Source organism: Peromyscus californicus, unplaced genomic scaffold, assembly GCF_007827085.1.
Source record: "Peromyscus californicus insignis strain IS unplaced genomic scaffold, ASM782708v3 Scaffold_12__1_contigs__length_115047231, whole genome shotgun sequence".
NCBI lineage: Eukaryota > Metazoa > Chordata > Mammalia > Rodentia > Cricetidae > Peromyscus > Peromyscus californicus.
This window is the reverse complement of record NW_026294413.1, coordinates 93,967,690-93,995,497: the sequence shown is the minus strand read 5'-3', so window position 1 is coordinate 93,995,497 and position 27,808 is coordinate 93,967,690. Positions and strand designations below refer to the sequence as shown.

Here is a 27,808-nt window from a genome sequence, read left to right as displayed (position 1 = left end):
CAGCCATAAAGTAAAGGATAACCATGCTATAATCCACAGATCCAAAGAAGCTAGGTAACAAGGAGGGCTCAAGGGGGGACACATGAATCTCACTGTGAAAGGGAAATAGAACAGACAACACAGGCTGATGGTGGGAGGGGTCTGGATGGGGGGCAGGCATAGGAATAGTAGGGATCAGGTGGAGGGTTAGGAGTAGTGGGAAAGACAACTGGAATCTAGCTGTGGGGTGAGCTAGAAACATAGTGCAATGGAAACTCCCAGGAACCTATGAGGGAGATTGACGCTAAGATTCCTAGCAATGGGAGATAGAGAGAGTGAACTGGACAGGTCCTGTAATTCAGGCAAGACATCCAGTGGAGGGATTGGGACCTCAACCCAGCCACATAACCTTTGGCCTACAATTTATCCTGCCTACAAGATATGCTGGGGTAAAGGTGGCTTAGAAATTATGGGAGTGGCCAATCAATGACTGGTCCAGTTTGAGACTCATACCATGAGAGGGAGCCCACCCCTGAAACTCCCAGGATGCCAGAACCCAGAGGCGGGACAGACCAGAGACCTGGGATAGAACCAAACATGACTGGCAATTAAAAAAAAAGTCAATGAAATGACTCCTAATGATATTCTGCTATACTCATAGACCATTGCCTAGCCCAATTGTCATTCATCAGAGAGGCTTCACCAAGCAACTGGTGGAAATAGATGCAGAGACCCACAGCCAAACATTAGGTAGACCTCAGGGAATCCCAAGGAAGAAAAGGAGAAAGGATTATGGGAGCCTGAGCAGTCAAGAATATAACAAGAAAACCCACAGAATCAACTAACTTGGGCTCATAGACTGAACTGCCAACAAGAGAGCTTGCATGGGACTGACCTAGGCCCTCTGTACATATGTTACAGTTGTGTAGCTTGGTCTTCTTGTGGGACTTCTAACAGTGGGAGCAGGAGCTGTCTCTGACTCTGTTACCTACTTTTGGGACCCTTTCGTCCTACTGGGTCACCTCGTCCAGCCTTAATAGGTGAGGAGGTGCCTAGTCTTACTGCAACCTGATATGCCATGGCTGGAAGTTGTCTGAAACACTGGTGTGGCTGGAGCATATAAGAGACCTCAAAGCCTGCCTCCACAGTAATGCACTTCTGTAACACGAATCTTAAAAGGTCTATAAATAAAAGACACCTGGAACCAGATATTAGGGTGAAAACTGAAAGATCAGAGAAGCAGAACAAGCCACAGCCAACCTCACTTCAACAACTCCTCAGCTGATCCTGTTTCCACAAATCCTCAGACTGAAAGACCACTTCCTGTTGTCTACAAGTCAAGATATAGGACATTCGGCTACTTCTCCAGCACCATGTCTGCCTGCACACCACCATGTCACACCATGATGATAATGGACTAAACCTCTGAAAATGTAAGCACCACAATTAAATGTTTTCCTTTATGAGAGTTGCCGTGATCACGATGTCTCTTCACAGCAATAGAAACACTAAGATATATACATATATACATATATGCACATTCACATATGCTTTGAGGCTTTTTTGAGACAGGGTTTCAGTATGTTGTACTGGCTGGCTTGAACTCAGAGATCTGCCTGACTCTGCCTCCTGAGTGCTGAGATTAAAGATAAGCATTCCTGTGCCTGGCTGCATATAATTTTTTTAAGATTTTAACTTAAAGACTCTTACAACTGAGAGTCTCAGTTGAAGTGCTTAAAAGCCTCTAGTTCCTAGTCCTCATGCCTTATATACCTTTCTGCTTCCTGCCATCACTTCCTGGGATTAAAGGCATGTGTGCTTCCCAAGCAAAGACATGAGATCTCAAGTCCTGGGATTAAAAATGTGTGCCACCATGCCTGGCCCTGTTTCCAGTGTGGCTTGAACTCACAGAGATCCAGACAGATCTCTGACTCCTGAGTAATAGGATTAAGGGTATGTGCCACCACATCTGGCCTCTATGTCTAATCTAGTGGCTGGCTCTGTCCTCTGATCCCCAGATAAGTTTTATTTGTTAAAACACAAATAATATATCACCACATACTTCCTCCAACAAGGTCATACCTACTCCAACAAAGCCACACCTCCTAATAGTGCCATTCCCTTTGGGGGCCATTTTCTTTCAAACCACCACAGTGTAGCTGAAAGTTTTCCTGTGTCCCACAGACCCAAGTAAACACACAGAGGCTTATATTAATTATAACTGCTCGGCCATTAGCTCAGGCTTCCTACTGACTAGCTCTTACACTTAAACTAACCCATTTCTGTTCATCTATATGTCATCACATGTTCCGTGGCTTTACTTGTGTGTCATTACATGCTGCTCCTTGGATGGCAGACTGGTGTCTCCTGACTCAGCCTTCTTCTTCCCAGAATTCTCCTTGTCTGTTTATCCTGCCTATACTTCCTGCCTGGCTACTGGCTAATCAGAGTTTTACTTATCAACCAATCAGAGCAACATATTCACAGCATACAGAGCAATGTCCACTGCACATCCCCCTTTCCTTTTTCTCCAAAAAGGAAGGTTTCAACTCCAACATAGCAAAATTACATATAACAAAACAGTTATCAAGCAAGAATTACAGTTATAATATCCAGTTTATTTATATTTGGCAAATTCAAAGAAAGTATTCTATTTATCTTATATTTGTGAGTCTAAAGTCTCATATTCAATTTATCTTTCATCATAACCAAGGAAAATTATAACTATCTAGTCTTCAACTACATCAAAGACCCCAGAAGGATACAATATTACCTAAGTAAACAGGAAGAGCATTGTAAGCAACTTCCAAAAATTCAGAATGACAGAGACAGCTGCCTGCTTGGACGGTTATCCAAAGTTCTTAAGTTCTTCTATAACATTAGGGCATCCACTCTTCAGCCAACAGGCCTAGAGTCTCTCAGTTGTTCCTCTCTGTGTCCTGTAGAATATCTGGCAGTTTCTTCTCCAAAGCAGGAACCTGAAGGACATCTCATCTTGCAAAGTTCAGTGGTCACCTTCCTATGGGTCCTGCCTGTCCAGTTGATACAACATTTTGTCAAGCAGTCCAGGCAAGAACAGTTTCTTGCCCAAATGGCTATTTTTGCCAAGAAGAAGATAAACTCCATATGGAGTGTCTTCGATGCCCATCTTTCTCTTTGAAGTAAATCGGTGCTGCCAGGAGCAAATATGTCTCATTGTCTAGAAAGTCTAAGTTTTTAAAACATTTTAACTGCCATATTCTGCAGGTCTTTGAAGTGTTTGAAGATTACCTACCTAATTGAATTAGTGCTGTGGATATTGCTCTGTATGCTGTGAATGTGTTGCTCTGATTGGTTGATAAATAAAATGTTGATTGGCCAGTAGCCAGGCAGGAAGTATAGGTGGGATAAACAGACAAGGATAATTCTGGGAAGAGGAAGGCTGAGTCAGGAGATGCCAGTCCACCATCCAGGGAGCAGCATGTAATGGCATGAAGGTAAAGCCAGGGAACACGTGGCAATATATAGATTAACAGAAATAGGTATATAGATTAACAGAAACGGGTTAGTTTAAGAGCTAGTCAGTAGGAAGCCTGAGCTAATGGCTGAGCAGTTTTAATTAATATAAGCCTCTGTGTTTACTTGGATCTGTGCGACACAGGAAAACTTTCAGCTACACCACAGTATATATACACATACATATCCCAGAATTAATGAGTTCAAGAAAGTCATTAAAAACTACAAGGGCAATTTACAAGTCAGTCATATTTTTACATACTAGCAGTGAATGATCTATGAAGTTGGGAGGCCGAGGCAGGTGGATCTCAGTGAGCTCGAGGCCAGCCTGGTCTACAAAGCAAGTACCAGAACAGCCAGGATTGTTAAACAGAGAAACGCTGTCTCAAAAAACCAAAAAAAAAAAAAAAAAATCACACAAGTCCCATTTATAATAGCACCAAAACATGAACTATTTAAGATACAGACCTAAAAAGAATGTATATAATCTGTACGATAAAATTTCAGAACAACTAAAACCTGATGAAAGAAATCAATGTAGATCTAAGAAGACTGAGAAATGAGTCTGTTGGGGGAAATAATGATTATTGAACTGGAAGTTGACAATGCCGCCAGGCCCTCTGTGCTCCTTGTATACAACTAACAAGTAAAAGAAGATTATTATATTGCCTGATGTGATAGATTGTAATTATCAAGGGAAAATGGGGATACCCTTACGCAATGGGAAAAAGCAGCATGGTCAATGACCCTCTAGGGTGTGCGGAACACAACTGAAGGCAACAGAAAACCACAGCCATGTGGATGGAGAGATGACTCCGGGGTTAAGAGCACTGCCTGCTCTTCCAGAGGTCCTGAGTTCAGTTCCCAGCAACCACATGACGGCTCACAACTACCTAGAATGAGATCTGGTGCCCTCTTCTAGCATGCAGGCATACATGCAGGCAAAACACTATACATAAAAAAATAAACAAATCTTAAAAATAAAGAAAACCACAGCCATCCAATTTAAGCAGAACTGCTAATTGCTCAGATATTGAGGAATGAATGCTGTGATCATTTTATCAGACAAAAAAAAAAAAAAACCCATAAACAAAAAACCCACAATCAAATTAGGTACTCACATAAGTGAAAAGCTTTGTTTGAAAGAAAAGAGAGTCATTATTGAGAGCAGATACAGCACAAATGAATATAACAGCTATGAGATTTTCTCCCTCTTCAATGTGAATGTAAGATAAAATAAATCACCTTTCTCTTTTACAAGATAATAAAGGAACAGTAAGTTAGAGAAGAGCAAGGAGGTAGAATTATTTCCTCTTCTGGGCAAAGAATATAAATGCCCTGTGTACAATTGAAAATTATTTCCATCATGAGACATGTTTATCATGTTTATACATTTTACATTTTAAAACAACCAATCAGTTTATACTGTTCATACAGTTCATACAATTATTTCAATGTTATTGAATTTTTATTTTCCTGATTTACAGTTAGATTGAAACATGTTTTCATTTTTTCTCTTCTGTGATGTGCCTATCAATGTCTTTAGCCCATTTTTCTATTGGTGGTCCTTTACTTGTCAATACAGAGTTCTCCATATCTTAAGGGCATTAACCTTTTGTCATGATAGCTCTGCTAGTCAACTCTTGGAGTAGTCTAATCTCATCTACACTGAAATTGAGGAGAGCACCTAGAAATGACTCACTTCTCTGGAAGGTCTCTTGCTATATTGAGAATTTACCTTGCTATAACAGTTAGGTCACAACAGTCCTCGGTGGAAATAAATAAATTTCATGCCACACAAACATGAATTGTTACTCCGAGTTCACAATAAAACAAAACAAGTCATGTCTGAGTGCTGGCAGAGCTAAAAACAATAGCTCCAGATACAGAGGAGGTAAGCGTGGGATTTTTCTATGGCTCACAACTCCTTCCCTTTCTTTTAAAACCGCTGAACCGAGCTTGTGGACATGTGCTATTGTTAGAGTAGTGCAGATCTAAGGGTGTTTGTTTGCTTGAAAATTCAATCTAAGAGTATTACTAAAGACTCAGCCCCAAGGATATTTACCACAACATCTACATATCCAGCAAGAAATCAATGATATAGATTACGGTACAGTCATACAACGGAGTATCATTAATTATCCTGAAAAGAAACTGTGATATGCATAGCTATTTGTTTTGAAAAAGATAGGTTTACAAAGGAATTTATTCATATCTTATAAACATACTTATATAACAAATTCTATTTTTGCCTAATATATAGAAAGCTATGATGAGCCTCATTTGTGTCCTAATAATATATGCAATTTGCTAAACCCACTGAATTATCCTTTTGTTGAACTTATCCGATGGCTGAGACCAGGGCAGCTGAAGAATCAGAAGTCTAAGGCAACACTGAGTCCTCTACAGAATGACAGGATTTGGAACACTACTTCACTTGGGGTGGCTCGTGAGAAGGAGAGAAACGGAGAACTGCATGTCTGGGAAGCAAGCACTCGGTCACAAGCAGTGTACTGCCAACATGAGAGGGCAGTGCGACAATACAGAATCCCAAGAAGTCAAGGGCACAAAGAGTCTGCACACACTCATGGACTCAACTCCACAGAGTTCCAACAAGCACTCATTAGAAGGCCTGGGAGTACAGCAGGGATTGGAAAGGGTCATTTCCCAAGTTTCAGGCTTGGGAGAGGGAGATACTACCCTGTGGAAAATGCATAATGCCTGAGTAGGATCTAGCTCCCCAGAACAAAAGTTTTAACTATGTACAGAAATACAGCCAATCTTATTGTAGCAAAGTGAAGACCTACTGCAGGTAGGAGAAAAGAACCCAACCAAAGCTGTACTCCAAGCAGATAGAAACGAAGCAGTGCTGGGCCCACTGTTAAACAGGCCAGTACTGCTACAAATCTCTTTACTGAGTGGGGACAGGAAACCTTCTCCCACAGAATTGCCAAAGACACTAGGCAGAGAGGGATGCTATGAGAAGGTGCAGTATCTCACACACACACACGGAAATACAAATGGATTGAAGGGTAGAAAATGTTCTCATAAATATGAGGTGCTAGTGTTTTTATTTTTAAAGTATGTATGTATGTATGGGTCATGAAACTGGAAAGGGGAAGAAGAGATCGTGAGGGGCAGATGAGGTAACAGGACAGATACGGCATGAGAACCAAAGCAGGACTACTGGTGAAGGAGGAAGGGACCAGCAAGACGGGGTCAAGGGAAGAGGAGAGGGCAACAGGGAGGGTGATATAAAAACAATATATTATGAGAATGCCTTAATTAAATCCATTTTTGAATCCAAACTTTAAAAACTTAATTGAAAATAAAAGCAGTTTATATAAGAAAACAAAAACTAAAATCTTTAAAAAATTATTTTCACATTAAAAATCTACCGCAGCTCTTTCTTTCTTTCTTGTTAAAAACATCTTTGTGCATACCCTTTGAGAACTTACTACCACCAATGGTGTAATACCGTACCAGGATGCCTTGGGGAGACAGTATTTGACGGCCCTGCAGGCTCTGTGTCCACACTGTCCCACCTGTCTCTATTCGAGAACTCACTGACATCACTCTCACTAGAAAAGAAACACACACGAGATTTAGAAAAGCATGTAACGTGTACATTTAATAAAGAACCTATACTAACCTCATTGTTCAATAGATAGCCACCTTCATTTCAGTTCAGCCATGTATTCCTAGTATCCCTACTCTCATCACCTGTAACTGACTCCCTTCTCAGGTAATTCTAAACTTCCAAACCTTATCACAAACTTCCTCTCCCCTCACACTGGGCTTGCAAACCCTTTGGCCAATCCACCAATCATCCTCTCTTCTCTCTTAGCTAGGCAGAAGGATAGGAACAACTGGGATTCTGAACACCAACTGAGAAGCCATTTCTATGTTCTTAGACGATTTCTACCATCCATTCACTACAGCTCACTGCAGCCATTCCCCTCATGTAGTCCTTAGCTCATTCTCTTCCTTCCTGAAAAGCAATAACCACTCCTAGAAAATATAAACCAGAACTTAACTCTCTGAAAACAAGTACTTAGATTATCAACCTTCCTCATCACTCCTTACTTGTTCCCTGTTCAGAATTAATCAACTATGACTTGTCTGTTTTTCAACAACTCATTATCTATATATTCTTCCATATCCTGAAATATTCCATTTTCCCTCATCTGTCTAGTTAATAATTCCTCTAGGTTTTTTTAACTTGCTGTACTGACTTCTTGTTCCCTTGCTGACATCTTACTACTCAGTTTACTTAGACTATGTACCTGGCTCTTGCCCTCTCATTTGCAGCCTCACTTAGAAAGCTCTCCCCATTTGCTGTCTGGACTTAATCTTCAATGTCTAGCAAACATTCTCCCTAAAATTATGATGACAAGGCCACTTCAAAATAAAGACTCTTGGTTGCACACATAAACTATTGCAGCTGCTTATTTTCCATCATGATTTCTACTGTTTTTTCACATGTACTTTCTGCTTGAACCATGTCTTTTTCTTTGGTTCTGTGGAAACATTTGATATTTTTACTATTTTTCCTCACTTGTTGGAACCCCTGTAAACATGTTATTAATGTTCATTCCCTAGCACTCTAAGCTATCCTCATGTTTCCTTTCAAGGCTGGCAGAGGGGGTAGAAAATACAGATGGATGGATGGGCAGACAGTCAGAGGAATGAAACTAGAAATCTAACTTGCTTCATTTTAATTTTAATAAACCAAAATAAATATATGCTTAGCTTCATACACACTGAGTTCCCTAACTCCAGTCAGAACTATATTTTTAGTTTTAATTCTCCTCTCTCTAGCTTGCTGTCATCCCAACCCACATACATCATCTCATCTTGACATATCCTCCTCACCATTAGTAAGATATTTTTGTAAGCCCTTACTTTTCTCAAAAGTCTCTCATCTTGAAATCCCCCCTTTCGCCTGCTAGCTTTTCTATTTACCTAAATTCTAAATCCAATAATAGTTATATATTTTTCAAAATGCTTGTGAGGAGCTGGAGAGATGGCTCGGCAGTTAAAAGTGTACACTGCTTTTGTAGGGAACCCGAGTTTATTTCTTAGTACCCACAACCACCTCTACCTTCACCTCCAAAGGACCCGACACCTACGGTCTCCATGGGCACCTGTACACACGTACACAGATGCACACACATATACATAATTAAAAGCTAAATATATCCTTTTTGTAAAGTTTGTGAAAAACTCCTCCCTATAAATAGCTGTAAGCCTTCTGCAGCACAGTCTTTGGATTTTGACTATGTAATACTCACTATGCAACCACTTGCATTTCTACATCTATTTGCCTACTTAAGCTATGATCTGAGTGGCAAAGGTGGTATTTCGTATTGGAGTATAGAACTCACCAGACAATAGGGTCTAAAAATACTTAGAACTAACTTTATTTTTTTGTTCCTTTAATGAACTTCTGAATATTACACACATTTTGCACAGATACACACGTATAAAAATATTTACATTATTATACAATACTATTCCGGTGAGTACAGTTAATGTTATTGATAAATTTCTCTGGAAACATAGTCCAATCAAACAGATTTTGATTTAATATTTAGTACCTAAAATTGGACATTTATAAACATAAAAACTCTCATTCTTATGGCCAGGTGTAGTGACACACACCTTTAATCCCAGTACTAGGGAGGCAGAGGAAGGCAGATCTCTGTGAGTTTAAGGCCAGCCTGGTCTACAAATCAAATTCCAAGACAACCAGGGATAGTACACAGGTGAAAGTCTGCCTTGAAAAACAAACAAACAAACAACAACAACAACAAAAACTCCCATGTCTTTCTTTAGTTTTGTTTTTGAAATAGAAATTTCCTTCTTTCTGGTTCTTCAAATTTTTTCAGACACAGTACTAAGAATTCACCATTCTAGTTGTACCATTGATTAAAAAATATAATTTTCTTTCTGAAAACAGATCAACTATTTAACAAATCTGAATATGCCCTGAGTTTTATGCTACTTCAAGGACACTCTCCCCTCCAGGAGCACTATACACATTTTCAAACACTTTATATGCTATGGGATGGTCTTTCTGTATGCTGTGAATAGGTGTTGCTACCATTGGTTAATAAAGAAGCTGCTTTGGCCTATAGCAAGACAGGTTACAGCCTGGCAGGAAATCCAAGCAAAGATACAGGAAGAAGAAAGGTGGAGTCGAGGGAGCCACTGAGAGCCAGTAGGGGAGCAAGATATAAGAGAATACAGGTAATGCCAGCAGATACGTGGCGATACATAGATTAATAGAAATGGGTTAATGTGACTCACCCACCCTGCACTGTTTGGGAACAGGTAAGGCTCCTATCTCTGGACTGGTCAGCCCAGTTCTCTAGCCCCTAGGCCCTGGGAGCACATTCCGTGCCCCTCCCCCACAACCAGTGCAGCCCCAGAGACTAGGCAGCAGCCTCCCCCCAACCCCATCCCCTTGCCAACCATCCCCTGCTGCACCAGCGACCACCAGAGCCATACCCACTCCTGGACTGATGGGGAAGAAGAGCAACCATAGGAGCAAGAGGTCCCACCTGCACCAATTGGAAGAAGAGCAACCTGGAGCTCTACCTGTTGGGATTAAAGGAAGAAATGGGTAGATGACAGTGTAAGAACACATTAAACAACATAAAGAGATACAGCACCACCAGAACCTAGTGATACAACAGGAAGTCCTGAACGTCCCAAAGCAGATGATCCAGAAGAAAACAACACTAAAAACAACTACGTGAAGATGATAGAGGCCCTAAAACAGGAAATGAAAAATTCCCTTAAAGAAATGGAGGAAAAGACAAACAAAAAAAATGGAGGAAATCAAGAAATCTCTTAAAGAAAGTCAAGAAACCCAAGAGAAACAATCAAAGAGGTGAAGGAAACAGTTCAAGACTTGAAAATTTGAAATAGAGGCAATAAAGAAAATACAAACAAATTCAGGAAAAGGAAAATCTGAGGAAATGAACAGAAACTACAGAGACAAGAATAACTAACAAAATACAAGAAATAGAAGACAGAATCTCAGGCATTGAGGATACAATAGAGGAAATAGATTCATTGGTCAAAGAAAACGTTAAATCCAGCAATTTTTAACACAAAATATCCAGGAAATCTGGAACACCATGAAAAGACCACACCTAAGAATAAAAGGGATAGAAGAAGGAAAAGAATTCCAGCTCAAAGGCACAGAAAATATATTCAACAAAATTATAGAAGAAAACTTTCACAAGCTAAAGAAAGACATGTCTATGAAAGGACAAGAAGCATACAGAACATCAAATAGACTGGACCACAAAAAAAAGTCCCCTCACCACATAAGAGTAAAAACACCAAACATATAGAATAAAGAAAGAATATTAAGAGCAGCAAAGGAAAAAGGTCAAGTAACATATAAAGGCAGACCTATCAGAATTATACCTGACTTCTCAATGGAAACTCTGAATGCCAGAAGGTCCTGGACAGATGTTCCTCAGATACTAAAAGACCATGATGCCAGCCCAGACTACTATAACCAGCAAAGTTTTTAATCACCATAGATGGAGAAAACAAGATATTCCATGATAAAACCAAATTTAAACATTACATATCCACAAATCCAGCCCTACAGAAAGTACTAGAAAGAAAACTCCAACCCAAGGAAGTTAGCTGCAACCACCAAAACATAGGCAATAGATAACCTCACACCAGCAAATCCCAAAGAAGGAAAACACACACACACACACACACACACACACACACACACACACACACACACACACACAAAACCACCAAAAAAATGACAGGAATTAACAATCATTGGTCATTAATATCCCTTAACATCAATGGACTCAATTCACCTATAAAAAGACACAGGTGAACAGAATGGATACAAAAACAGGATCCATCCTGCTGCTGCATACAAGAAACACACCTCAACCTAGAAGACAGACATTACCTCAGAATAAAGAACTGGGAAAAAACTTTCCAATCAAATGGACCTAAGAAACAAGCTGGTGTAGCTATCCTAATATCCAACAAAATATACTTCAAACTAAAATCAATCAAAAGAGATAAAGAAGGACATTCCATATTCATCAAAGGAAAAATCCATCAAGATGAAATCTAAATTCTGAACATTTATAATCCACATACAAGGGCACCTACATTTGTAAAAGAAATTGCTAAAGCTCAAATCACACATCAAACCCTACACACAAATAGTGGGAGACTTCAACACCCCTTTCTCACCACTGGACAGGTCTGCCAGACAGAAACTTAACAGAGAAATAAGGGAACTTACATGTTATGACTCAAATGGACCTAACAGACATCTATAGAACATTTCACCCAAACACAAAAGAATATACATTCTTTTCAGCACCACATGGAACCTTCTCCAAAACTGACCACATACTCGGTAACAAAACAAATCTCAACAGATACAAAAAAATTGGAAACTCCCCTGTATTTTATCAGATCACCATGGCTTAAAGACAGAATTCAACAACACAAAATCCTGAAAGTCTACAAACTCATGGAAACTGAACAATGCTCAATGGAATCACCACTGGGTCAAGGAGGAAAAAAAGAAAGAAATTAAATACTTTCTAGAATTCAATGAAAATGAATACACAATATACCAAAACTTATGTGACACTATGAAAGCAGTGCTAAGAGGAAAGTTCATAGTGCTAAATGCCTACATAAGGAATTTGGAGAAATCTCACACTAGTGACTTAACAGCACACATGAAAGCTCTAGAACAAAAAGAAGCAAACTCACCTAGGAAGAGCAGATGGTAGGAAATAATCAAACTGAGGGCTAAAATCAATAAAATCAAAACAAAGAAAACAATACAAAGAATCAGTGAAACAAAGGGTTGGTTCTTTGAGAAAATCAACAAGATAGACAAACCCTTATCCAAACTAACCAAAAAGCAGAGAGAGAATATCCAAATTAACAAAATCAGAAATGAAAAGGGAGACATAATAACAGACACTGAGGAAATCCAGAGAATCATTGAGTAATACTTCGAAAACCTGTACTCCACAAAATCAGAAAATGTGAAAGAAATGGACAATTTTTTGGATAGATACCACATACCAAAATTAAATCAAGATCATATAAACAATTTAAATAGACCCATAACCCCTAAGGAAATAGAAGCAGTCATCAAAAGTCTCCCAACCAAAAAAAGCCCAGGGCCAGATGGTTTCGGCACAGAATTCTATCAGAATTTCAAAGAAGAGCTAATGCCAATACTCCTGAAATTGTTCCACACAATAGAAACAGAAGGAAAATTGCCAAACTCCTTTTACGAGGCTACAGTTACCCTGATACCCAAATGACATAAAGATGCAACAAAGAAAGAGAATTACAGACCAATCAACTCATGAACATTGATGCAAAAATTCTCAATAAAATACTAGCAAACAAAATCCAAGAATGCATAAAAAAAAATCATTCACTGCTGTGGGATGGTCTGTATGTCAAATGTGTTACTGATTGGTCAATAAATAAATCACTGATTGGCAATGGCCAGGCAGGAAGTATAGGCGAGACTAACAGAGAAAAAAATTGAAAAAACAAGAAGCTGGTGAGAAAGACACTGCCAGCCGCCATCAGGACAAGAAAGATGTAAAGTACCGGTAAGTCACAAGCCACATGACAAGGTATAGATTAATAAAAATGGATTAATTTAAACTGTAAGAACAGTTAACAAGAAGCCTGCCACGGCCATACAGTTTAAAACCAATATAAGTGTCTGTGTTTACTTGATCGGGTTTGAGCGACTGTGGGACTGGCGGGTGAGAGAGATTTGTCCTGACTGTGGGCCAGGCAGGAAAACTCAAGCTACAATTCACCATGATCAATTAGGCTTCATTCCAGAGATGCAGGGATGGCTCAACATACAAAAATCTGTCAATGTAATCTACCATAGAAACAAACTTTAAAGAAAAAAAACACACATGATCATCTCATTAGATGCTAGGAAAGCCTTTGACAAAATCCAATACCCCTTCATGATAAAGGTCTTAGAGAGATCAGGGATACAAGGAACATACCTAAACATAATAAAGGCAATATACAGCAAGTCAACAGCCAACACCAAACTAAATGGCAAGAAACTCAAAGTGATCCCACTAAAATCTGGAACAAGACAAGGTTGTCCACTCTCTGAATACCTATTTAATATAGTACTCGAAGTTCTAACTAGAGTAATAAGACAACAAACGGAGATCAAGGGAATACAAATTGGGAAGGAAGAAGTCAAACTTTTACTATTTGCAGATGATATGATAGTATACATAAGTATCCCCAAAAATTCTACCAGGAACTCCTACAGCTGATAAACACCTTCAGTAATGTGGTATGATACAAGATTAACTCAAAAAACTCAGTAGCCCTCCTATATACAAATGATAAATGGGCTGAGAGAGAAATTAGAGAAATATCAACTTTTACAATAGCCACAAATAACATAAAATATCTTGGGGTAACTCTAACCAAAAAAGTCAAAGATCTATTTGACAAGAACTTTAAGTCTTTGAAGAAAGAAATTGAAGAAGATATCAGAAAATGGAAAGATCTCCCATGCTCATGGATAGGTAGGACCAACATAGTAAAAATGGCAATCTTATCAAAAGCAATCTACAGATTCAATGCAATCCCCATCAAAATCCCAATGCAATTCTTCACAGACCTTAAAAGAACAATATTCAACTCCATATGGAAAAACAAAAAACCCAGGATAGCCAAAACAATAAAGGAACTTCCAGAGCCATCATCATCCCTGACTTGAAGCTCTACTATAGAGCTATAATAATAAAAACAGCTTGGTACTGGCACAAAAACAGATACATGGATCAATGGAATCGAATCAAAGACCCTGACATTAATCCACACACCTACAAACACCTGATTTTTGACAAAGAAGAAAAAAATTATACAATGGAAAAAAGACAACATCTTCAACAAATGGTGCTGGCATAACTGAATATCTACATTGTAGAAGAATGAAAATAGATACTTATCTATTGCCATGTACAAAACTCAAGTCCAAATGGATCAAAGACCTCACATAAATCCAGTTACATTGAACTTCATAGAAGAGAAAGTGGGAAGTAACCTTGAACACACTGGCACAGGAGGCCACTTCCAAAATATAACACCAGTAGCACAGACACTGAGAGCAACAATTAATAAATGGGACTTCCTAAAACTGAGAAGTTTCTGTAAGGCAAAGGACACTGTCAACAAGACAAAAAGGCAGCCTACAGAATGGGAAAAGATCTTTACCAACCCCACATCTGATAGAGAGTTGATCTCCAAAAATATATGAAGAACTCAAGAAATTAGACAGAAAAGTATCAATAATCCAATTAAAAAATGGGCTACAAAGCTAAACAGAGAATTCTCAACACAAAAATTTCAAATGGCCGAAAGACATGTAAGGAAATGTTCAACATCCTTAGCCATCAGGGAAATGCAAATCAAAATGACTCTAAGATACCATCTTACACCTGTCAGAATGGTTAAGATCAAAAACACAGATGACAGCTTATGTTGAAGAGCATGTGGAGAAAGGAAAACACTCCTCCACTGCTGGTGGGAATGCAATCTTGTACAGCCACTCTGGAAATCAGTATGGTGGTATCTCAGAAAATTGGGAATCAACCTACCTCAAGACCCACTTCTCCTGGGCATATACCCAAAAGATGCTCAACCATACCACAAGGACATCTTCTCAACTATGTTCATAGCAGCATTATTCGTAATAGCCAGAACCTGGAAACAACCTAGGTGCCCCTCAACCGAAGAATGGATAAAGAAAATGTGGTACATTTACACAAGGGAGTATTACGCAGTGATAAAATCAATGTCATCATGAAGTTTGCAGGCAAATGGATAGAACTAGAAAAAAATAATCCTGAGTAAGGTAATACAGACCCAGAAAGACAAACATGGTATATACTCGCAAAACAAAGGGATAACCAGGCTACAATCCACAACACCAGAAAAGCTAGGTAAAGAGGAGGACACTAAGAGGAACACACATGGATCACCCCAGGAAGGGAAAGGTTAACATCTCCTGGGTAAACTGGGAAAGGGGAATAGAGGGGAGGGGATGGGAGGTGGGAACATGAGGTCTAGAGATGGCCAAGTTTGGAGGGAGACAGAGGTGGGGGAGAGCACTGAAACAGATGTCTTGACAGTGTACCATTAAGGGGATGGGGTCAAATCTGCAGCTAGAGAAAACCCTAGGAACTCACAAGATTATCCCCAGCTAAGTCTCAGCAATGGTGGAGAAGGTGCTTGAACTAGCCTTCCCCTGCTAATTTGGTGATTGGTGTCTACCCTAATTGTCATCATATAACCTACATTCAGTGACTGTGTGTGCAGAGACCCACAGCCAAGCACTTGGCCAAGATCCTGGAGTTCAGTTGAAGAGAGGTAGGAAGGATTATAAGAGCAAGGGGGGGTCAGGATCACGATGGGGTAAACCACAGAGATAGCTGACCTAAGCTAGTAGGAGCTCATGGACTCTGGAATGACAGCTGTGGAGCCTGCATGGGACCGAACTAGGCCCTCTGAATGTGGGTGAAAGTTGTGTGGCTTAATGTGTTTTTGGGTCCCCTGGCAATGGGACCAGGACTTATCCTGGGTACACGCACTGGCTTTTTAGAGCCCATTCCCTATAGTGCAATGCCTTACTCAGCCTTGATGCAGTGGGGAGGGGCTAGGTCCAGCCCCAACTTGTTATGCCAGCCTGTGTTGACTACCCAAGGGAGGCCGGTCTTTATGAGGAGGGAACAGGGGTGGGATGGGAGTAAGTTGGGGGGGGAGCAGGAGAAGGGAAGGGAGGGGGAACTGGGGTCGTATGTAAAAGGAAAGGAAAATTTTTTAAATAAAAAAGTATTAAAAAAGTAACAGATTAATGTAAGATGTAATAGCTAGCTAGCTAGCAATAAACCTGAGATATAGGCCAAACAGTCTGTAATTAAAATTAAGCCTCTGAATGATTATTTTATAAAAATGGCTGCTGCCCAGGTGGGACTGAGAAACTTCAGTCTACACTTTGTACCTACTGAGATAATACAGATACTAAATCTTTTGAGAACTTCTTTTTATTGTTAATATTACATTTATGATGTGATAAAAATCTTATTTCTAAGAAAGATAAATTGGGTTTAAAAAGAACTGCATTGTGAAAAATGATCAGATATTAAGGGTTCTTGATCACCACCTCCATTTAGAGGGCCAACATAAATATGAAGACAATAAATAGAAAACTCAAAAAATATTTTTTTTTTACCTTTCTGAAGGCTCTTGAAAAAGATACTCATAATTCTTACTTGAGAATGTCAGAGGAGAGGATTTCACCGTCTCTGATTTAACTTTATTCTCAAAAACCTAAAGGCATAAAAAAGGAAACAAATTATAGACACAATTTTAGGAAAATATAGTTAAAAGAAATATTGTTGCTATAGTCTTAAAAATAGTAAGATCTCTAATGATGTAATTAAAATAGTAACCACGCAGTATTATTTAACTCTCTGAAAAATCACTTCAAATGTACACGAACTTAGTAAATAGTCCCCAATTTTCCAAAATAGAGTGCAGATTATTAATATCATTATATAATTAATACTTATTAATTATATATTTTCTTTATATGTGAATATTTTAATTTTAATAATTTAAATTAATATTTATTACATTAAATATAAATAATATTCATTGGATATTTAACTGCCTAAAGCTAATAAAAATTAGCTTCATTTGAAAAAATTGGTTATTACAACAGGCTAAAAGAAATTCATGTAAGTACTTTTGACATTCTATTTACTGTGAATATAAAATTCTTAACATTATAGCTTTACTTTAGTACTTTCACAATTTAAATTCAACAACTCTACATGTGTCTTCACCATGAAATCTTGCACTGCCTAAGGGAAAATTGTTATTCTTCTTTCATATACTTGTAACATTCTGTATTGTATATGGCTCATTGGTTGCAAACACTGAATTTAATTAGAGGGATAAAAAATCATATAAAGATTCTTTTCAAATCATATTTTAAAATCAATACAATAACATTTTTAAAGAAGTAAACTATTCTAGAGGCTGGTGAGATGGCTCAGGGGTTAAGAACACCTGTTGTTCTTTCAAAGAACCCAGGTTCAGTTCCCAGTACCCATGTGGGAGCTCACAACCTCTGCAACTCCAGTTCCATTCTACGTGATTCAATACCTCTTCTAACATCCATGGATACAATCATGAATATGGGTCACACACATACATGCAGACAAAACACTCTTATGCATAAAACAAAATAAATAAATCTTTTAAAACTATTTTAAAGCAAACTATTCTAGATAACTGAAATTCAAGCTGAAGGCTCTATCATGTCTCTGGTTGAATGAAATGAGATTAGCTAACAATACCAAAACAAGAAGAAACACAATACATCATTAAGATGCCAGGTCTTTGGGCAATTGCTCAGTGAATAAATTAATAGCAAATTAAAGAAAGGGTTGGGTAATTTTTTCTGAAGGGCCTAAGTTTTTCTACACTGTATACAACAAGGATATCCTTGCTGGACAAAATATAGTGAAAATAGTAATCTTAGGAGGCAGGGTCTTTTCTCTGCTCCTGAAGAGCCATATAGTCACAACCCAATTACTTCATCTTGTAAGTGTCAATTTCTTCATAACTAAAATGAGTATACACAAATATTTAACCATCTTCTAGTATTAAATTTACAAGTCTATAAAAAACAAAATTTCTAAGAGACATCATATTAAAAAAGAAAGCAAGTAATTACAATATCAAATTGTCTTATGAAATATAAGTTAAGTAAATTCTGTTAAAATTAGTTAATCTCCCCTTATATATTCCAAAAGCCATCCAGGAATGTTATGAGATATTACTTAGAAGTAGGAAACATATCAAAACTCTTCTTAGGTAAACAATGCCATAAAATTTGACAAGATAAACAAAAATTGAGTCACAAAATATATTCCATTTTAGAAAGAACCAAGTTTGACATGGTGGTACATGCCTATAATTCTAGCATATAGGAGATGGGAAGCAATGAGAATCATGAGTTCAAAGCCAGCCTATGCTACATAGGGAGACCCTGTTTCAAAACAAAAATGTACACAGGAATCAAAGTTATATAAAGCTAATTTTTAAAACAAAAATTTTAAAAAAACAACAGCAAGAGTTTGAACAGAAGTATCCTGTATGGATGGCTAAAATTGATCCCAGAAACCACAGTTATTGAATGATGCCAGTGCCAGGGCTGGACTACTTCCCTACAAGCTGTTGTTAAGGGACGTTCCTGAGACCCTAAAACAATACAGGCGATCGCCACTGTGGCTGGTTGCTCACTGCAACTAGACAGTAGAAGACACTAGAGTCTCTTGCTAAGAAAGTAATGCTCTGGTTTTAAGACAGACAGAAATCAAGCTGAGATGGAAGCTACCTGCTGGTTAGCCCTCCCAATGCTAGAAAAGTATAATGAGCATGCTGGGGAGGGATACCATCAATAATCTTGCTGAGCCACAGACACCACATGCTATTCTTCTGACCGGTCAGTCAAGATGTGTCCACTGGTACAGCAGTGGCAAGTCTGTTCTGGGGCAGCTAACCCCTTACTAATTAGGACTAAAGCCTACTCCATAGGAACAATTCTATTTTCATAAACCTGGTCAAAAGCCTGTGGCTGAGGAAGTCATAGACCCTACTAAGGAAGCTACAGCTACTGCTTTGATAAGTGTCTACAATGTATTCATCAAATTATCTTCTCAATAATTGTGTTTCTTCCCATATATTATTGTTGCTGTTGTATTTGGTCAGAGAAGCTTCATTTTTTGCAATGAGCAGTAAAAATAGCAGAGACTCATAACTGGCCAAAGTGCTAAGAGTAAGTGACTGTTGAATGTTTAACCATAAATGGGAATTTTATATCACAATATTCTCTAACACTTGGGGAGTGAAACATTGTAGCAGACAGGACAGAAAGAACCAGAAGATAAGAGTAATCCATGTAGAGCGCTGTCTCCTGGGCATGACACAGACATGGCACTTTTGAACTCACAGCAACTATAATAACCTGCACAAGAGTGGACACTCAGCATCCTGTCATGGGAGAGGAAGTTACAACAAGGTTCACCTGCCCTGAAGATTTTAAGGGGGGTTGATTTTTTAATTTATTTATTTTTATTTTATGTGCATTAGTGTTTTGCCATGGGTGTCAGGTCCCCTGGAACTGGAGTTACAGGCAGCCGTGAGTTGCCATGTGGGTGCTGGGAATTGAACCCAGGTCCTCTGTAAAAGCAATCAGGACTCTTAACTCTGAGCTATCTCTCCAGCCCCTCCCTGAGGATTTTAGGCAGTTAACTTAAACTAGGGGCATGAGCTTCACAAGGTCCCACCCCTCCATGAGGATCTATAGGTAGTTAAATGGTTGCTGGTATGGTAGCTTGAATGAGAAATGTCCTCACAGGCTCATGTATCTGAACACTTGGTCCCCAGTTGGTGGTGCTGATTGGGGAAGTTATGGAACAATTAGGACATGGAGGCTTGCTAGAGGAAACACTACACTAAGATAGAGATTCCAAGCCAGATGTGATGATGACCTTGATGTATCTACCTCACATATAATGGAAGGGTAGACAACACTACAGACTGCAACCAAGCTGCATCACTCTTTAAAGCAGCACTCTTGTCAGCCTGAGGTAGAAGCAGAAGTGTGAAAGAAATGGATGGGAAGTGTGAAGAGAAGTACTTGCTCATGGTACAGATCTTTCTATTTCTGCTGGAACTTTAGGAGATGAAAGAGGGGGCAGCACCATCATCAAAGTCCCCAAGCTCCAGTTGATTGGATAAGAGAAAAAGAAAAAGCGGCTTGCACAGTGAGGGAGGAGGATATATAGACACAAGTCTTAATTCTCTAGCAAGACTCTATAAGCTTAAAATACACTTCCCTCTTTGTGCTAAGCCTGGCAGCAGCTCCCCAAGGAAGACAGTATGCTAAGAATACTGATCTTGCTAGATTCTTTGTAACATTGTCTTTCTAAAATTTGAAGATAATATACCATATTGTTCCTATTAATAAAAATTTAACATCAATGTATCTAAGTGTGCTTCATATTTCATTTTTATTTTGTACCTCGTAGTAACACAAAATGGTGTGAATGTCAAAACAAGTAAAATTTCCAGGGCAACAATGAAAGCAGTTTTCTTTAGATTGGCAAAAACAAAACCCTCCTGCTGGGGATGTCTTTCTGCATGCTGTGAAAGTGTTGCTCTGATTGATTGATAAATAAAATGCTGATTAGCCAGTAGCCAGGCAGGAAATACAGGCAAGATAAGGAGAGAGGATAATGCTGGGAAGTGGAAGGCTGAGTCAGGAGATGCCACCAGCCACATGGCAAGGTATAGATTTATAGAAATGGATTAGTTTAAGATATAAGTTCTAGCTAGCAAGAAGCCTGAGCCATTAGGCCATACAGTTTATAAGTAATATAAGTCTCTGTGTGTTTAATTGGGTCTGAGCAGCTGCAGGAGCCGGGTAGACACAGGAAACTCCAGCTACAAATGGCGTCCAACACGGAGCACGAATTTCCACCTAAAACCTGAGAAAGAAGATTCTAAAAGGAGCTAAAAACAGCTTCCTAGTTGTCACTCTCAAGTTAGCAGCAGCCTGCAGGCTTGAGCTACTCTATGGTGGGTTCATGCGTGTGGGCTTGACCTATAGCATGGCAGGAATGAGGCATCTGCAAGCCACACATTATACTTTGTGGTAGATTTAGCCTTTGCTAGTATAGGGGGGAAAAAAAGGTTTCTGGGCTACACGCTGCTTTGATAGAGGCATAGACCCACTGCCTCCCAGAGTCCAGTAGTGAACATGGTTCCCCCAAAGCTGGCGTAAACATAGTTCCGCGACGTTGGAAAGCTAGGCCCACCTGGGTGGAGCCAGCAGCCACTGCTGCCGTTTTAGTCTTAGAAATGCTGCAGTTAAAGCAAGAGGTTCACAATAAGACAGATTCAGATGGAATAATTTACAATGTGTATAAAACTGTATGTAGGCTTGAAAGAGAGACAAAAAGTAATATATACAGTTATATAAAGAAATAGATAGTTTTAAAAAATAAAGTCTTTAAAGAGAAAATAAAAGTAATATAAAAAAATAAGCCATGTAAAGATGGATATCACACAGAGAATCTGGATTGTGTTGTCTTTGGGAGTTTTAATTGCAGAAAGACATTTGATTGTAAAGACTGCTGAGTTAAACCAATATGTATATTTTAAAGGTATCTTGATTTCAAAATTTGGATCTAAGGATATGTTGCTTTGGAAAAGAGACCCTGCTTTTGTTTCCACAGAAAGCAAGATGCTATAGATTTGTTCCAGATTAAGATACATCAGGTTTGACTAACCAAGACCCCCTGAAAGGTCTCCAATGACACCACGGCCCAGAATACCCAACATCCAGAATGGTTTCAAGGCAACTGGCTCAGACAATACAGCCTCACGGACTACGCCATAAGTCTAAAATTTTCTTTATGTCCCCATGAGAATACAGCACCCTCATCCAGCAGGAAGTAATATGAGAAACTACGCCCAAATTCCCAAATATACCAAGCTGGCTTTGGAGACAGAATTGGCTCAACTCCTTCTCTAAACCCAAGCATATTCCTTTAAAAAAAAAAAAAAAGATTGAGAGATTCTTGTGTCCCATATCTGAAGAGCCCTCTGGTATCAGACAGAGAAAAACTTATATTTTTATTTAAAGCAGGTTGATTATAAATGGAATCTCTTTCTAAAGAAGAAAAGGGGATATGATATAGATATGAGAGGATAAAAGGGTAGATTATTGAACCTACTTTTAAAGAGCAACTTGTTTAAAATATTTTGCATTGGTATAGATTTTAGTTTATTGATACAAGTTTAAACTTAATTTTGTTATACTGTATGTATATTTCTACTCTTGTTTAAGGTATTATGTTTGTACAGCTCATTTGAAATTGTAATGGATAATTAAGAAATATAGATTAATGATTAGTCTTCTATGATAGTCAAACTTATAGTCACGTTAAGTTTTCTAGGTATACATAGATATAATTTAAATGTTTTAAAAATTTAGACTTTCTGTACAGTGAGACATGTCTGCTCCTGGCTGCACCGATTTACTTCAGAGAGGAGGATGGGCATTGAAGACACTCTATATGGAGTTTATCTTCTTCTTGGCAAAAATAGCCATTTGAGCAAGAAACTGTTCTTGCCTCGACTGCTTGATTGACCGGACATGCAGGACCCATAGGAAGATGACCACTGAACTTTGCTTAGCGAAATGGTCCTTCAGGTTCCTGATTCACAGAGGAAACTGCCAGACATTCTACAGTACACAGATAGGACTGAGAGACTCTAGGCCTGTGGGCTGAAGACAGATGCCCCAACTTTACAGAGGAACTTCGGATGACTGTCCAAGCTGCCAGCTGTCTCTGTCTACTCTCACAAGACTCCCGAAAATTGCTTGCATCCATCTCCCATTTCTCAGGTAATATTATATCCTTTTGAGGCCTTTGATGTAGTTGAAGACTAGACTGTTATAATTATGGCTTTTCTTGGTTATGATAAGAAATAAGGTAGATATAAAACTTTAGACTCACAAATATAGGATAGATAGGATATCTTCTTTAAATTTCCCAAATACAAATAGACTAGATATTATAAATAGACTAGATATTGTAACTATAATTGTTTTGTTATATGTAATTTTACTATGTTAAAGTTAAAACCTTACTTTTTGAAAAAAAAGAAAAGGGGAAGTGCTGGGAATGTTTTTCTGTATGCTGTGAATGTGTTGCTCTGATTGATTGATAAATAAAATGCTGATTGAACAATAGCCAGGCAGGAAGTACAGTATTGGTGGGATAAGGAGAGAAGAGAATGCTGGGAAGTGGAAGGCTGAGTCAGGAAATGCTGCCAGCCGCCACCGCCATGAGAAGTAAGAGGTAAAGATACCGGTAAGCCACCAGCCACATGGCAAAGTATAGATTTATAGAAATGGGTTAATTTAAGATATAAGATCTAGCTAGCAAGAAGCCTGAGCCATTAGGCCATACAGTTTATAAGTAATATAAGTCTCTGTGTGTTTGATTGGGTCTGAGTGACTTCAGGAGCCAGAAGGACACAGGAAACTCTGGCTACAACCGCCAGTCTTCTCAATCTCTATTTTGGTCACTTTTAGTATCAGAAGTATTCTTTTTAAATAGGACATAAGTGTTGTGAGAAAAACTAAATAAACACCTATTCCTAATTCCTACAAGAGTGAAGCCAATGATCTAACTACCACCACCATTAGTTAGCAGAGAATGCTCCCCTTGCAGTTATACCTTTTTTGTAGGTGTCTTTCTCTGACTTGATGAAGGCAAAGACTTCTGGAAATTCAGGTCGTCTAAATCAGATTCATCATCATTACCTCTTCCTGAACAAAGAGAAGCAAAGACTTGATCATATGAGAAGCACTAAGAGAAGGTAAAATTTTACTGAGAGAAGTCAAGCTATATGAGAGAAAAGGAACTACTTTTCAAATAATCTCATCTTTATCTTTTATCATTTCTTCCCCCTGCTTTGAAAAACCAATGTCAAAGAACATTTTGCTTCTTAATATTATATTTAAGAAGCTTATTTCTAGGTAATTCCTTTTTTCTTAATTGCAATATTAGTCAAGAAAATATTCTTCAAGTAAAATTTAAGTATATAGGACCTATGCATTGAGAACTATAAAATAAAATTATTCTGTATTTCAGAGCCCATGAAACAGGAGGATATCTGTGAGTTACAGCCAGCCTGGTCTACACAGAGAGTTCTACACAAGACAATCAGGACTACATGATAGAGAAACCATGTCTCAAAAAGTTGAGCTAAAACAAACTGAAAAAATTATCATAGGCGTTTGGGAAATGAAAACCAAAAGTAACACAAGGTGGTGATTTTACAACAAATTAGTAACATTTATTTTTGCCATGATTCCACAAATGATGGTGGGTTTTACAGTGTTAAGTGGCACGCTGTGGTAAAGTGCTTATAGCCTGTTCTGGAAAATGATATGGCAGGTGAAAACAACATCCAGACCCACTATGTTTAGTTTTCAAATCCTGCATATTCTAAAACAGTAATTCAATCAAAAATAAGTTATAATTATCAATATGTGGGTCATATCATATCTATATTAAAAGCTGAGAATAATACATGTGCTAAGCATGTCTATAGTAAAAGAGAAAAGCTAAGAATAATACATGTGCTAAGAGGGTGAAAGAGGCTTCCTGGACTGTCCAAGTATAGAGGACCAGAAGGACTTCTAGAGTTGGAGCTGCAAAGTCAGGAAATGACTACCCATACCTCTATAGCTTATACCTCCAAGGCAGTCATTACAAAAGATCCTGAAAAGTCCAAGCAACCTCAGCAAGAATAAAAAGCTAAAGCCATTACACTTCCTCATTTCAATGATTTTCCAGAGCTATAGCTGTGATAATCAAAATAGTATGGTGCCAGCATAAAAACATACACATGGACTAATGAAACGTAATATTCAATACAGATATAAATCCTCATTTTTACTGTCAACTGATCTTTGTCTAGGAGGCCAAGAATACACAATAAAGAAAAAGGTAGTCTCTCATGCCGGGTACTGTACACCTAGTCAACCACCCATGACTAGAGAGGCCAAAGACTCTAGAAGAGAAGCTACTACTGCTATTTTCCTAAATAATAAATATTTAACTTAATATCTGAATACTTATTTTAAAACCACAGGTAAGGGAGCTCTCACCTCTCACCAAAGAAGCTTCTTTTTGCAGCAGATAGAAGCTACTAAAGAAATCAACAACTGGTTATATTGCAAAGAATAAGTGAGCTCAGGGTGCCTAGCTCTAATTGACATAATACAACCTGTATACCTAAGGCTCAGAGAATGTTACTGAAGAGGGAGCTGATTGTAAGGAACAGATAACTAGGATGGTTTGTGCTAGATAGTGTCTTCCAGACATGATAGTCAAGTCAGTAAAGCTACATTTATGAAATCTCAACAACAACATAGTTGCCAACATAAAACTGGCATAATGAAGGTCCCACCCTTAGATCAAGGGCTATGAGCAATCAATGGCTGTTGAGAAAAGGAGAATCAGTTTTCTCCAGGAATGAGCTCCCTGATAGATTACCTAATCCCAAATGGTCATTTCTAAACACATATACATAAGAACAGTACTAAATGGGCTCCGTGTGTGTGTGTGTGTGTGTGTGTGTGTGTGTGTGTGTGTGTGTGTAAGGTCATGAATTTGAGAGGGAGAGCAGACACAGGAAGAGCTGGAACTGGGAAAGGTAGGGGTGGAAATAATATACAGTACTCATGTATAAAATTGTAAAAACATAATAATTAAATTTAAAGAAAAGGCTAATCTCTTTAATAAGTGGTATTAGGAAAATGGGGATCCACATGCAGAAAAATAACAATCTACCCCTAACCCAAACTAAAAGCAAGTCAAGTCAAAATTTATAAATACAGATTTATATTAAATCTCAAAATATAAGACCAAAACTATAAAACTACTAGAGGGAAACAATTCTTGAAAATGGTTTGAGTAATGGGTTTTTGATATTACACCAAAAGTAAAAGTAACAAAAGCAAAAATAAACAAGCTAGAGTACCCAAAAAGCGAAACCCAGAATGAAAAGGAAACCTAGAGAATGAGGAGCTATTGGAAGTATATAAGGAATTAAGAACTCAACAAGAAAGAAGACAAAGAACCTGATGCTAAAATGGGTAGAAGGCTAAATTTAGACATTTAGACACTTAGACAAAAGAAGAAATAAAACTAATGACCAGATGTATGAAAAGGTGCTCAAATCAGTGATACGTAGGAAAATGAAAGTCAAAAGCACCATGAGTGTGACAACACACCTGTTAAGAGTACTACCGCCGGGCAGTGGTGGCGCACGCCTTTAATCCCAGCACTCGGGAGGCAGAGCCAGACAGATCTTTGTAGGTTCGAGGCCAGCCTGGTCTACAGAGCAAGATCCAGGACAGGCACCAAAACTATGCAGAGAAACCCTGTCTCGAAAAACCAAAAAAAAAAAAAAAAAAAAAAAAAAAAGAAGAAAAAAGAGTACTACCACTAAAAAGCAGAAGATAACAAGTGTTGACGAGGATGCTGAGAAAGCTCTAGTTAAATGCTGTTAGCTGTTAGCGAGGATACATACTGTTATAGAAAACAGTACGGCGTCTCCATACAAAACTTAGAATTATCATAAAGCCCAGAAATCCCAACTGCTAGGTCTACTGCACTCAAAGTTAATGAAATAAATATCTAGAAAGAACATATGCATTCCATGATCATAGATAGGTTTATCTATGTTATAAATGACAGAATTTCCTTCTTATTATGGTGACTACTGCATTATATTTATGTTAACAATATTTTATTTATCCATTTCTTCTTTGACAGGCATGTAGGTTGGTTCCATTATCTTGTCTGTTGAGAATCATGCGGCAGTGAAGTAAGCCAGACACAGAAAGACAAAACTGTATTTATCTCAAATACAAATGAAATTCAAAATCACATGCATTGAAATAGACAAGAGAATGGTGATTACCAAAGGCAAGTAGGGTGTTGTTGGTAAAAGATATAAAGTATTACTTACACAAAATGAATAAATCCTGAAGGTACAGCACCATTCCTATATTTAATGATACTGCCATCATAACTTGAAATCTGCTACAAGTGCAGACTTTCAGTGTTCTTACTACACACCAAAAAATAAAAATGCACTAGCTGGTTTTGTGTGTCAACTTGACACAAGCTGGAGTCACCAGAGAAAAGGAGCCTCAGTTAAGGAAATGCTTCCATGAGAGCCAGATGTAAGGCATTTTCTCAACTAGTGATCAATGAGGGAGGGCCTAGCCGATGGTGGGTGATGTCATCTCTTGGCTGGTGGTCCTGAGTTCTATAAGAAAGCAAGCTGAGCAAGCCAGGGGAAGAAAGCCGGTAAGCAGCACTCCTCTTTGGCTTCCACATCAGATCCTGTCTCCAGATTCCAGCCTTGGTTGAGTTCCTGTCCTGACTTCCTTCGATGATCAACAGTAATATGGAAGTGTAAGCCAAATAAACCATTTCCTTCCCAACTTCCCTTTTAGTCATGGTGTTTCATCACAGCAATACAAACACTAAGACAGCTAGTTATATAAAGTGCTGGGTATGTTATCAGCTTGATTGTAGTGGTTATCTCATAATATACAATAACGCTGGACAGGGGA

General features: G+C 38.4%; 1 protein-coding gene across 10 annotated transcripts in view; it reads right to left on the bottom strand.

The window, feature by feature from the left end:
* Ptpn20 (protein tyrosine phosphatase non-receptor type 20) overlaps positions 1 to 27,808 on the bottom strand; it is an 89,971-nt gene that overhangs the window by 38,741 nt on the left and 23,422 nt on the right. For 3 of the 10 annotated variants that reach the window (XM_052733931.1, XM_052733927.1, XM_052733929.1), the window contains exons 2-4: positions 23,889 to 23,980; positions 16,796 to 16,893; positions 6,958 to 7,055 (exon numbers count right to left, since the gene is read on the bottom strand). In XM_052733931.1, the coding sequence (XP_052589891.1) occupies positions 6,958 to 7,055; positions 16,796 to 16,893; positions 23,889 to 23,980 (288 nt within the window). Of the gene's footprint in view, positions 1 to 6,957; positions 7,056 to 10,040; positions 10,078 to 16,795; positions 16,894 to 23,888; positions 23,981 to 27,808 lie in introns of all 10 variants that reach the window. The other 7 variants (XM_052733932.1, XM_052733933.1, XM_052733934.1 and 4 more) reach the window with 4 other exon arrangements.